The 11,935-nt window shown below is 45.8% G+C and overlaps 1 protein-coding gene across 23 annotated transcripts in view; it reads left to right on the forward strand.

Annotated features, from left to right (window-relative positions):
* Nucleotides 1-11,935, forward strand: part of KIFC3 (kinesin family member C3) — a 39,018-nt gene that overhangs the window by 24,811 nt on the left and 2,272 nt on the right. For 15 of the 23 annotated variants that reach the window (XM_083513895.1, XM_083513914.1, XM_083513902.1 and 12 more), the window contains 14 exons: nucleotides 1,562-1,705; nucleotides 1,811-2,050; nucleotides 2,288-2,461; nucleotides 3,485-3,632; nucleotides 3,832-3,962; nucleotides 4,184-4,295; nucleotides 4,714-4,895; nucleotides 5,201-5,305; nucleotides 6,313-6,443; nucleotides 7,221-7,344; nucleotides 7,835-7,964; nucleotides 8,851-9,080; nucleotides 9,649-9,783; nucleotides 10,477-10,576. In XM_083513895.1, coding sequence (XP_083370021.1) covers nucleotides 1,562-1,705; nucleotides 1,811-2,050; nucleotides 2,288-2,461; nucleotides 3,485-3,632; nucleotides 3,832-3,962; nucleotides 4,184-4,295; nucleotides 4,714-4,895; nucleotides 5,201-5,305; nucleotides 6,313-6,443; nucleotides 7,221-7,344; nucleotides 7,835-7,964; nucleotides 8,851-9,080; nucleotides 9,649-9,783; nucleotides 10,477-10,576 — 2,086 coding nt within the window. Of the gene's footprint in view, nucleotides 1-1,561; nucleotides 1,706-1,810; nucleotides 2,051-2,287; nucleotides 2,462-3,484; nucleotides 3,633-3,831; nucleotides 3,963-4,183; nucleotides 4,296-4,713; nucleotides 4,896-5,200; nucleotides 5,306-6,312; nucleotides 6,444-7,220; nucleotides 7,345-7,834; nucleotides 7,965-8,850; nucleotides 9,081-9,648; nucleotides 9,784-10,476; nucleotides 10,577-11,553; nucleotides 11,587-11,935 lie in introns of all 23 variants that reach the window. The other 8 variants (XM_083513898.1, XM_083513899.1, XM_083513897.1 and 5 more) reach the window with 1 other exon arrangement.

Consider the following 11,935-nt stretch of genomic DNA (forward strand, 5'->3'; position numbering starts at 1 on the left):
ACTGAAACAGAAGTTGCCAGATCCTTCTATATAGTGAGAAGGTGGGGAGGGGTATTACTCAGAAGGGTGGTGGGAATGGGAGATTGGCAGATAGCTGAGATGAGTCTGTTGACGACTCTTAACGACTGCAATAGGTCTTACAGGAAAAGGCAAGGGGTGAGAAGGTGAAAAATGGCTTAGTGTATCTGAAGAAGTGTGCATGCACACGAAAGCTCATACCAAGAACTAACTTAGTTGGTCTTTAAGGTGCTACCGGAAGGAATTTTTTTATTTTGACTATGGCAGACCAACACGGCTACCTATCTATTGCTGAGGACTTAGCTCTAAATTGGTCCATCTCATCTGAGGAGATGACACCTATTTCCAGTAGTGATATGCTCCCCATCATAAAGACAGGACTTGTTTCTGTGCAAGTTCAGTTCTTTTCGCCTGATAAGAATTTCTTCTTGATGCTGGGGGTGGGGAAGCGCAGGGCCACTCCATTTGGAAACACCTGTGGGAGAAGTATAAGCTTAGAGACCCTGCCTGGTGTCTGCTTTTCTGAAGGAAAAAAGAGCTGAAGTGGAGTTGCCCATAAACAGCAGGATCCAAAATGCACCCAGCATTGAAAAACACATGCAGGAAACAAAATGAATATGTAATAAGTACACTACAGATATGTTAATAATTGAATAACAAAAGCAATAGTCCACACAATGCAAAATGCCAAGTGTACAAATTATAAGGGTGTTACCAGCACTGGTGGGTGTGAAGGAAAATGGCAATTAACCCACCTACACACAGTACTGCTAGATCAATTCAGCTAAATTTATTGAGAGAGTTTGCAAACAAAGTGTAGCCGGTGAGTCATTTTTCTGGGAACGTAGGGAGATGCCTTATGCCACAACAGCCCATTGGTCTATCTAGCTCAGTGTTGTTCACACTGACTGGCCATGGCTTTCTGCAAGAAAAGCATGCGCTTTGCCTCTGAGCCATATTCCTTCCTCTGACTGGGACCCTCTAGAAGTCTCCTGGTGTCTTCAAAAGATAGTGTTCCTGCATCTAATAGTCTAGATTCTTACTAATTTGACTGCACCCAAACAAAAATAGAGGCAACAAATCTATAATTAAAGCCAATTAGATCTAAGAGTGAATGTGGGATGTTATCTGCACATCCAGTCAGATCTCATAGTAAGCATTCCTTCTCTTACTTTATCAATGAAAAGGGTTTTTTGAATTTATTTATATTAATTAGGCACAGGTGACAGTGCCTCTGTAGCTGGTAACTTATTAGAGGAGGAATGATCCACTCATATATATATTGCCTGTTTGTTCTGCTCAAACAAATGGCATGTTTTTGAACATAGATACCTTTGGGAGTTGGTGGGATGGAAACTTTTTCAAAATAAATAAATAAATAAATAAATAATTTCCACTGTTAATTTTTTCAGTGGGAAACTTTCAAGCTTTTCTTGTGATTTCCCTCAGGTCCAGTAGGTGACTTGGTAGTTAAAGTAGTAAAATTGCTCATAATGCATAGGTTCCTCTAACACCCTGCCTGCCTCCCATGCCCTTTTTTTAGGGTGGCACAGATCTGGAGAAGCACCGGGACCTTTTGGTTGCAGAAAATGTGCGTCTGAAACAAGAGATGAAGATGTGTGAGGCACAACTGCAGGAGCTCAAGAAGAAGCATCCTGTGAAATGCGTGAACTGCGAGCACAGCCAGGTAAAAAGAGCTGCTGCTTCTTTCTGCTGGGGTGGGGCTGCAGGCTGCTCAGCTGAAGTCATGTTCATTATATGCTATATTCATTCCTCCCTGTTTACTACTTAGGAGAATGTGAAGTTGCAGGAAAAGCTGGCCCAACTAAAGCAAGAAGCAGAAGAGGTGAAAGGGCGCCTGTCGGAGCTGGACCTAGAAGTGGAGCAGAAAACCAATCGCCTGGCTGAGGTGGAGCTCCGGCTGAAAGACTCCCTAGCAGAGAAGGCAGAGGAGGAGGAAAGGCTCAGCCGCAGACTGAGGGATAGCCAGGAGACAATAGCCAGCCTCAAAGCCCAGCCTCAGCAGATTAAGGTGAGGCAGAATAGCTTGCTGTGAAGGCTTTTAGTCCATGAGTTTCCTCAAAGTAAAACTGCTTAAAGAGTCATCAGTCCCCAGAAGAGCTTCAGTCAGAGATCCAGAGTATCTCTTATTTTCATAAGCTGCCCTCAAGTAGAGTTGTAGAGTGGGAAAGGACCCTAAAGGTCATCTATGATGAACTGTGGCCATCTCTCACTTCTGTAGCTGTGTTTCTTGCTTTTCCTCCCCCAGTATGTAATCAAGACCGTGGAAGTCGAGTCCTCAAAGACCAAGCAGGCCCTCTGTGAAGCCCAGTCCCGGAACCAGTACTTGCAAGACCAAGTTGGGATGCAGAGACAGGTGCTGAAAGAGATGGAACAGCAACTGCAGAACTCTCAGAAGGCAGCAGTGCAGCTCAGAGCTCAGGTGAGCACTTTCTGAGTGTGGAAAAAGAGATAAGCAGACCACAGGCAACTTGTTCAAAATGATGCAGGTGGAAAGAACAGGAAGCGCTAAGGGTGCTTCTTCATTTGTTGGTGCTTTCTTCTCTGCTTTTGGTCCCTTGCAAGAGAGTTATGCATTCTTTAGCTTCTAGGTCCCCCTCTTTCTGTACTTCTGCAGCAGTATCCTCTTCCTCCTCTCTGGGCTCTCTACCTGCTGCTCCAGGGCCCTCTTTCCAGTTCTCTCTCTCAAGCCTCACTGATGTGCAACCTGTCCCTGGGTCCTAATGCCTTCCTATCGGCAGCAGAAGGCACTCTTTTGATGGATGTTAGAGGAGGGATGGGGGAGAAATTCCATTAAGTTTGCATTTAAAGGCAAACCTACCACATTCATGCTTTCTGAAGCCATACATGAACTGAAACAGTTGTCCTTTGAAATTCACAATTCTCAGATTTTTAGTATTGTTCTCTAGCCAAGTAATGTGTACAAAAATTCATATACTAGGATAATGTTTGCATACAAATGCATATATCTGTGAAAATAACAGACAAATATAATTTTATTAGGGGAAATTGCACACAAAAATGTGTGTCATAAGAAGAAATTCAGGTTAAAATGCTGGTGAATGTTCATAAGATTATTACAGTGGTACCTCGGGTTACATACGCTTCAAGTTACAGACTCCGCTAACCCAGAAATAGTGCTTCAGGTTAAGAACTTTGCTTCAGGATGAGAACAGAAATTGTGCAGCGGCAGCAGGAGGCCCCATTAGCTAAAGTGGTGCTTCAGGTTAAGAACAGACCTCCAGAACGAGGTCTTAACCCTAGGTACCACTGTATTATTTTAAAAAAACTGCAAACCCATGTAGAAATGTGGGTAACTGAACATAAGATTGGAAAAATGAGAAACAGAGGGGAACTGATTGGAGAGATTTGCCTGCCCTAGAGGAGAGGGAAAGTGGTAGCCTGGCCTCTTCACCTTGACAGGTTCCTTTGCTGTGTTTCCTAGGTTACGTTGTATGAGTCTGAGTTGGAGCGGGCCCACGAGCAGATGCTGGAGGAGATGCAGAACATGGAGGAGGACAAGAATCGAGCCATTGAAGAAGCATTTGCTCGAGCCCAGGTAGAAATGAAAGCTGTCCACGAGAACCTGGCAGGTGAGTATCTTCAAGCTGGCCAAACATTTCTCTCAAGGGCCTGGTGTGGCTTTTGAAGAAGCAGCTGCCTTTCAGTTCAGAGATAATTTGAACCAGCATCTGCCTTATGGTGGTTTTGTTTAAGGAGGAGAAATGCTTTTTGCAAATGAAAATGGGAAAATGTAGCATTGCCTTAATGTACATTTATTCATCTCCGTAGGAGTGAGGACAAATCTCCTGACTCTCCAGCCAGCTCTTCGAACCCTTACAAATGATTACAATAGCCTGAAGCGGCAGGTCAAAGAATTTCCTGTTCTTCTCCAAGAAGCCCTACAGAGTGCCAAGGCTGAGGTCAGTCCAGCAGCAAGACTGTCCTACTTCCAAATCTCAGGGCTGATTCCCGCCCTCTAAATGGTGTGGTGCTGCACCTTCCCTGTTGGTTGTAAAGTTCCTTTTTAATTATGAGTGGCTCAGTTGAGATGGGAAGATCTGGATGAGATGAGGAGGAGTAAGATTCTCCACCTCGCAGAGTGTGACATATTCCCCCTAACTCTTTTGTCCTCTCTTCAAAGATTGGCCAAGCCATTGAAGAGGTCAGCAGTACAAATCAGGAGCTCCTGAGGAAATACCGCAGAGAACTGCAGCTCCGGAAGAAATGTCACAATGAACTTGTGCGGTTGAAAGGTCTGTGAGTCCCCATGTATGGGTTCCTTGAGGGCATGGCATAGATGCCACTTGACGGCTGAGGCTATCTGATAGGAAGTTGAGGTGGTGTTTTCTTGGGTTCCCAGCTTGAGAGTTGGGGGAGCCTTTGCGGTGGAAACATCTTCCTATCTCTTATGCAAGGGATGTTCATTGTGGCTCAGGTGGTTTTGCTGATGGCTGTCTGGCAGACAAAGTGTGAATTTGCACACATTCTGCTTCACCAAGAACAAGGTTCTGAACCTTGGCCTGCCCCTAAATGCCATTAGGAAAGATGGTTCTTTTGGAATATAGCCTAGTGGCTGAGATGACCATCAGCCACTGTGATTCTCTGTGGGGTGGCCTAGGAGCCTAGAAGCCAGCTGTTCTCAGATTTATAAGGCTATAATTTCCCTTTAAGGCAATATCCGTGTGTTTGGTCGTGTTCGGCCAGTATGTAAAGAGGATGGCGATGGGCCAGAAGCTGCCAGTGCCGTGACATTTGACCCTGATGATGATGCCCTCTTGCATCTGATGCATAGAGGGAAGCTGGTATCATTTGAACTTGACAAGGTTTTCCCTCCTGAAGCAACACAGGAAGATGTAAGTATAGTCACGGTGTTCTCCTGTTAAGTTAGCAAGAATGTCTGCTGGGTGAGAGAAGAAGGAACGTAGCTTGAAGGGAAACGTCTCATTTGTTGAGTTACTTAACTAGGTAGGAATGTGTTTACCAGCAGGCAAATTAGACATGTTGTTGCTGCAGTATCGCATCCTCCTCCTTTACTCTATATGTAAAGAGGTTGTGATTCATTTAGTTTGGACTTACTAGTCTCATGGATATGTATGAGCCTGATGGCAGCGGAGCAAAGTACTCTGCCAATGCCTTACGCAAACTTTGTTTTTTAAAGGTCTTCCGGGAAGTTCAAGCCCTGATCACATCCTGCATTGATGGTTACAATGTTTGCATTTTCGCCTATGGCCAGACAGGTGCCGGCAAGACATACACAATGGAGGTGAGCTGCTTTTCAGTTCCTTTTTAAATGATTTGCTGATTCTGCAGTTTCCATATCCTGTTGTGGGGTTGTTTAGCTAGTGCTAAATGCCTACCTATTTGGGGGGTGGGGACTGAATTTAAAGCCCATATTACATGTCTGCGAGAGTGTTTCCAAGTTCAGTTCAAGGTGGTGGCTCTCACCTTTTAAAGGTATCCTTGGGCCCACATATCTTGGGGAGCACCTTTTCCCTTATGAATGTCCCCAGTTAGTCACACCACCCCAGGAGGCCTTGCCCCATAGGATATTCATTTGGCAAGTCCCTAAAATGTGGCCCTGCAGCTGCTCAATGCTCTTCCAAAGGTTTTCCTGGCTGCACTGTTGTGCAGTTTTAGGTTACAAAAGAAAACACTCCTTCCTGCTCTTACTCATTACAGGGGTGGAGTATACAGGAAAGGGTTACCTCTTCTTTTGGAAGGTAGTGTCAAAACTAGGAGTAAATAAATCTGGTTACCTGTGGTCAACTGGAAAAGGAGGGAACCTTTTCACCAGTCTTGATTCCTCCTTCACTGGAAGAGCACGGTTAATCCTTTGCTCCCACCTGCTGTGCCTCAAGGGGTAGGAGTGGTCCAATTTCCTTTGGTTCTTTTGAAAACACCACTTGCTATTTAGGCTTTCTGGCTGCTGTTTGGGGCAGACTGTGTTGTATAGTGTTTCCATGTTTGCTGAGGGGGATTTGTGGTATAGAGTTCAAAATACTACCTTTTAGCCTTTATAAGGTTTTATTGTTTTTGCATTTTTACAGAAAAACTGTGTGTCCCCCACTGCTGGGGATGGCAGGGAGATGGATAGAGGGAAGGGAAATTGATGACTGCACTGCAGAGTGAGTCAGTGATGATGTGCTGGACTGCCTGGCATGAGTGTGTGCATGTGCACACACACACATGCACTCTTTCTGGTGTTCCTTTCTTCTTATGTAATGTTAATTCATTGAAGGAACATGATGTCCCTTCCATTTTCCTCACCAGGGAACTCCCGAAAACCCAGGAATCAACCAGCGGGCACTGCAGCTTCTCTTCTCAGAAGTGCAGGCAAAAGCCTCTGACTGGAACTACCAGATCACTGTCAGTGTGGCTGAGATCTACAATGAAGCCCTCAGGTAACTGCAGGATGCCAAAGACCTCTCAGTCCCTAGATTCAAAACCAAAACCCTAGGTTTGGAATGTCCCAGAAAACAATTTCAGTGGCGGTGGTGGAACAGCTTGTGCTTTCTGCAGGAAAAGTGACCCCACCCCATATAACAAGGGAATGCTTCATGAAAGTCCAACCTTCTGGCTCCAGTGGTGTTGATGGATGTGTCGATAGGCAGTTTTAATATCCCTATTCAGATGCTCTGGAAACTAGCTCTGGTGTTGAAGCAAGTTTCAGAACTGAGCCCCAAGACAGAATTAGCTCTTGCAGTGGCAACTCTGTTCACCTATTTTCAGAATTTAGTTCCTCTTGGTTAGCTGCACTCTTAGCCAAGGCAGTTCATTGTGACTTGTTAGAATTTGTTCAGCTAAAAAATTTCCTTTGACTGAGGAATACTTGTTCCATGGTTCTTCCCTCCTTCCCTCCATTAGCCGTTCTCTGCCTCTGTTCAAAGCACTTGGAATGGTGTTGGTATTGGGCACTCTCAGGTTGAAGAACACTGTCCTCCTGCAATTTGTAACTTGGGAAGGATGAAACAGCTCTTTAGTCAAGGGACCTGATCCTGCTGCAAGAGAACCAATGTGGGGTTTTTCTTTTAGCAAACAAATATTGGGTGTCTATTTGTTACTGTTTCTTTGGCAACTGTCTCTTACCTACTGCATCCCTAACCCATCTTTCTGCGCTGGAAAAGTGTCCTTTTGGAGCACATAGCATTACAAAGATCTTGCTTGCCTCTCTCTTTCAGAGACCTGCTTGGAAAGGAGCCCCAGGAGAAGTTGGACATCAAACTGTGCCCGGATGGTAGTGGACAGCTCTATGTGCCAGGCCTGACAGAGTTCCCTGTGCACTGTGTAGAAGACATCAACCAGGTTAGAAAACGGGCAAGGAGGCTTCACTTTGAATAGCAAGTCAACCACCCCCCAGTCTAGGTCCAGGCGAGGGAAGTTCAGAAAGGCTCACTTCTGTAAATGAGATTTACAGGAAGAATAAATGAAGAATTTTAATGAGTATTTTATGACACAAGCACCAGAAACTGCTTTGATTTATAGGATTATATAAAAATGTGATATGGGCAGTATTGTGCATGTTGCACTGTGAAACTGAGTTTACTGTGCAGCCTGCACCCTTTTTCCTGTTTCTTGGGCTTTGAGTTTCATGTGTAGCAAATCTTAAGGACTTCCACTGACCATATGGTGCCAGGGAAGTTCTGCAAAGGCACTCTGCTGCTCAGACGTTCTGCTGCCCTCTGAATAGGCGCCAAGTGCCTGGGATGATGGTCAGAGAGGGAGGCCTATGTGGGAACTGGCTGCTGAAGGCAGGTGTGGCATGACTGTCTCTCTCTCTGTGTACTTATTCTAGGTCTTTGAATTTGGTCATATCAACCGAGTGACTGAAAGCACCTACTTGAACGAGCACAGCTCCCGATCTCACGCCCTCCTGATTATCACAGTGAGGGGAATTGATTACAGCACAGGAATACGAACTACAGGTTGGTAGAAATTTACTCCTAGTTGTTGTCAACCATGAAGGAAACATGGTCTCCTAACTTAGGTTGTAAGTGAATCACATAGGAAACAGATCATTGAGGAATGTCAATTAATTTTGTAGATGATAGCCAAATGACAATGTAGCTCAGGCCGGTTGATACTTGAGACAAGGTCCAGGAGAGGTCCATGCAGTGAGCCACCAGGTTTAATTGAGCAGAATAAATTGTAAGAAACATTATCGGGCATCACTTTGGCTGGTAGCCAGGAATAGTTCCTTTGCATTGTGTTTGCCACCGTTGTGGACAAACCAGTAGCTGAACCCTTGGGTTCTTGACCACCAGTTTCTACATACACCCAAGCTCTTTGGTTTCTTGGTGAACTTAGAAGGGTGCTTGATCATCGATGGCTCTGGCTGTTGCTTGCTGAGACCTAAAGTGTTGTTGAATACTAATAGCTCAGTCCTAAACGCGGGTGGCGCTGTGGGTAAAACCTCAGCACCTAGGACTTGCCGATCGCATGGTCGGCGGTTCGAATCCCCGTGGCGGGGTGCGCTCCAGTCGTTAGGTCCCAGCGCCTGCCAACCTAGCAGAGCGAAAGCACCCCCGGGTGCAAGTAGATAAATAGGGACCGCTTACCAGCGGGAAGGTAAACGGCGTTCCGTGTGCTACGCTGGCTCGCCAGATGCAGCTTGTCACGCTGGCCACGTGACCTGGAAGTGTCTGCGGACAGCGCTGGCTCCCGGCCTCTAGAGTGAGATGAGCGCACAACCCTAGAGTCTGTCAAGACTGGCCCGTATGGGCAGGGGTACCTTTACCTTTAAACATATTTATTAGCAAGTAAGTATGCTCAGGATTGTAGTTCAAGTGTGCCTGACTTCTTTCCTCCTAGGGAAGCTGAATTTGGTTGATCTGGCAGGATCTGAGCGTGTGGGGAGGTCTGGTGCAGAGGGGAGCAGGCTGCGTGAGGCCCAGTACATCAACAAATCGCTCTCAGCTTTGGGAGATGTGATCTATGCCCTGCGTTCCCGCCAGGGCCATGTGCCATTCCGCAACTCCAAGCTGACCTACCTGCTTCAAGACTCTCTCAGTGGTGACAGCAAGACCCTCATGATGGTCCAGGTGGGTGCTTCCATAAGAGCTATAATGGGGGGCGGACTTTCAAGTGACACATAATGAATTGCATATTCAGTGTATTTGGTGCAGTGTGATGCTCCTACTACTCCTTGAGAGCTATGCCATTCCTCTGTGTTTTCTTTTGCTATATTTTTATTTATTTTCAATAATATCTGGATACAGAATAATAAAAACACATTCAGCAGTCCAGATGCTTGTTATTTAAAAGTTAGTAACAGTTGTGCATGCAACAACTGGTGTAAGTCCCCTGCCTGCACTGTTTGGATATTAAAAAAAAGTTTTATGTGCTTGGCTGCGTAATCTCAGCCCTGGAGCACCCCCCACCCCCACCTAAGAAAGAAAGAAAAACCCAGCGTAACCGAAAGTTGCAAAGGGCAGCAAGACTCCCTCAGTTTTTCTCCCCGCTTTCCATCTCATGCACCTTTGGGGAAAGGGGACAAACAGCATAGATCTATAAGCAGGAGGCATCAGCAGGAGCTCACCACTTCTCCCTCAGTTCTTTCAGCTTTAAATGTGGATAATCATGAATGTTCCCTTTTCCCTCCCTGGTCAGGTCTCTCCTGTGGAGAAAAATACAAGTGAGACACTCTGTTCCCTTAAGTTTGCTGAGAGGGTTCGCTCTGTTGAACTGGGTTGTGGCTCTCGGAGGACAGAATTGGGCTCCTGGACCAGTCAGGAGCACTTAGAGGTAACTGGCCCTCATTGGTTTCATCCTGGTTTCTTATGCAGGAGTGTATTTTTGGGCTTATTCTTGCTTCATACTTTGCCTACAGGGAAATGCTTTTGGTATAATCTGGACACTAGGCAGGTGGTGGTTGGGTGATCTAGTGTAAAGAATAACCTACAAGACCTTTTCCACTTCAGATTTCATATTTATTAGGTAAACAAGAAATAGATCTGAGGGGAAATCAGCCAAAACAAATGTATCATGATGTAGTATATGATACTTTTAGTTCGATAAGTTTGTTGTATTCTCTTATGACTTTGTATGTTATATTGAGGGCCGGCCCACCCATGAGACAAGGTGAGACAACCGCATCAGGCAGTAGGATCCACAGGGACAAACCCCAATGCTGATCTTCCTTACCCCCTTGTTCCTGATGTAGATCTCCCCTTACCCCTTCTTCCCTGGCGCCATTTCGGGTCTAGCTCAGGTGCCAAAATGTCTTGGGTGGGCCCTGGTTATATTGGCTTAACACCAAATCAGTTATTGTGTATGTTACTGCTATGCAAATTCCAATTTTGGTATTTTACAGCTTCTATTTTGGAAATGTGATATTTGTTGTACGTACTGCTAAAATCATTCTCATGTAAAAATAAAACCACAAACCTCCACAAAGTTAAGATAAAATGTTGCAAACTCCTGTGGCGGCTCTTCTAGGCAGACTCATCATCAGTCACAGCACAGCCCTGCATCCGAAGTCAGTCTTCTCCTCGGACTCGGAGAGCGAGTTCACTCCGGGCAAGACTCCAGACGTCAGGTAAGACTTGCACAGAAGCCGGCTCTTCCTTTTGCTCCTCAGGGCACTCTGACTCTCCCAGAGATTCTGAGCCACAGTGATGCTCTCTGGGTTTTCATGTAGAGGTCAGCTGAATTCCACAACTGGTGCCTCTGGTCGCTCAGAGTGTGTGTGCATGTGCATTTGGCTAACTATTTCAAAACTATTTTGAAGATGAGGCCTGCAGCAGGGCAAGCCCTCTCCTCACTGCTGCTGTGTAATCATCCAGGGGTAGGAGGAAGGAAGGAGAAGCATGATAGAGGTATCTGAAGGGTGCAGTAAACAGGAGGCTGACGTCTCATCTACCATATGATGTCAGACACACAAATAGGCCTTGAGATGTCCCTCAAGGAAGCAGATCAGGCAACCTTCCTATTCCAGCCACCCCTCCATTCTGTATATACTGGAGGTAGGGGTGGCAGTAGAGAGTGGGATTGATTTGGACCAGGATGGATGCTGGGTGCTTAGAAAATCTCCTGACTGCTCATGTTCATGAGCTTTCTGCTCTTCCTGGGGCAAATCAGGTCACAATGGCAGGGGAGGGATGGGTGCATAGAACGTCAAGTGTATTCCAGGAGAAGCACAGAGTGTAGGGAGCCCTCTAGACAACATTCATCTCCATGCACCTTTGCTTTGAGATCAGCTATCTTCATTTACAATTAGAACAGAGAGAGTCCTTTTGCCTCCAGCCTCAAACCCATCATTGGCCAGGCACACTCCATGTTCACAAACTTTTCTAGAAAGTTCAAGGATTAGAATTGCTCTTGTTGGATCACATCAAAGGTTCCAGCAGCCATGGTGGGCAGCCAGATGCTGTGAGTAAACTCATCAAGACATGATGGTGTCACCCAGCACCAAGCAGCTAATTGTTCATTAATGCAGTGCACGCCCGGCTGCTTTTTCTCTTAATTTATAAGTGTGGGGATGCAAAACAAACCTGTTGTCCCATTTGATTTCAGCCTGGAATTAAGAGAAGCTCTGTCTGCCTCCAGGTGAGTGTGGACAGGTGCTGGGTGCTGGAGACTAAGCTGCTTAGCAAGGTGAAGGGCTCTGCTTTGGCCAGGGCGGCAGGGAATGGGCACAACCTCTCCTGCTTTCTTGGGGGTCAGGGCTTGTAGTTAATGGCATTTTCACATCTGTAGAATCTGGGAAGTGGCACTGAACCTTGAGAACTTAAGTTTCCACCTTTATTTTACTTTTTAAAGCATGTTTGGATTGCTTGTAACCATGGAGGTGCATTACGAAACCTCCAGCATTCTAGGGATGGAGCCTCTGGGCATTGTATGATAACTCTTCTTTGATCTAATTGTATACTGTACTTAAAGTGCCTGCATAACTGCC

The sequence above is a fragment of the Podarcis liolepis genome (assembly GCF_965112155.1).
Source record: "Podarcis liolepis genome assembly, chromosome: 7".
Classification (NCBI taxonomy): Eukaryota; Metazoa; Chordata; class Lepidosauria; order Squamata; family Lacertidae; genus Podarcis; species Podarcis liolepis.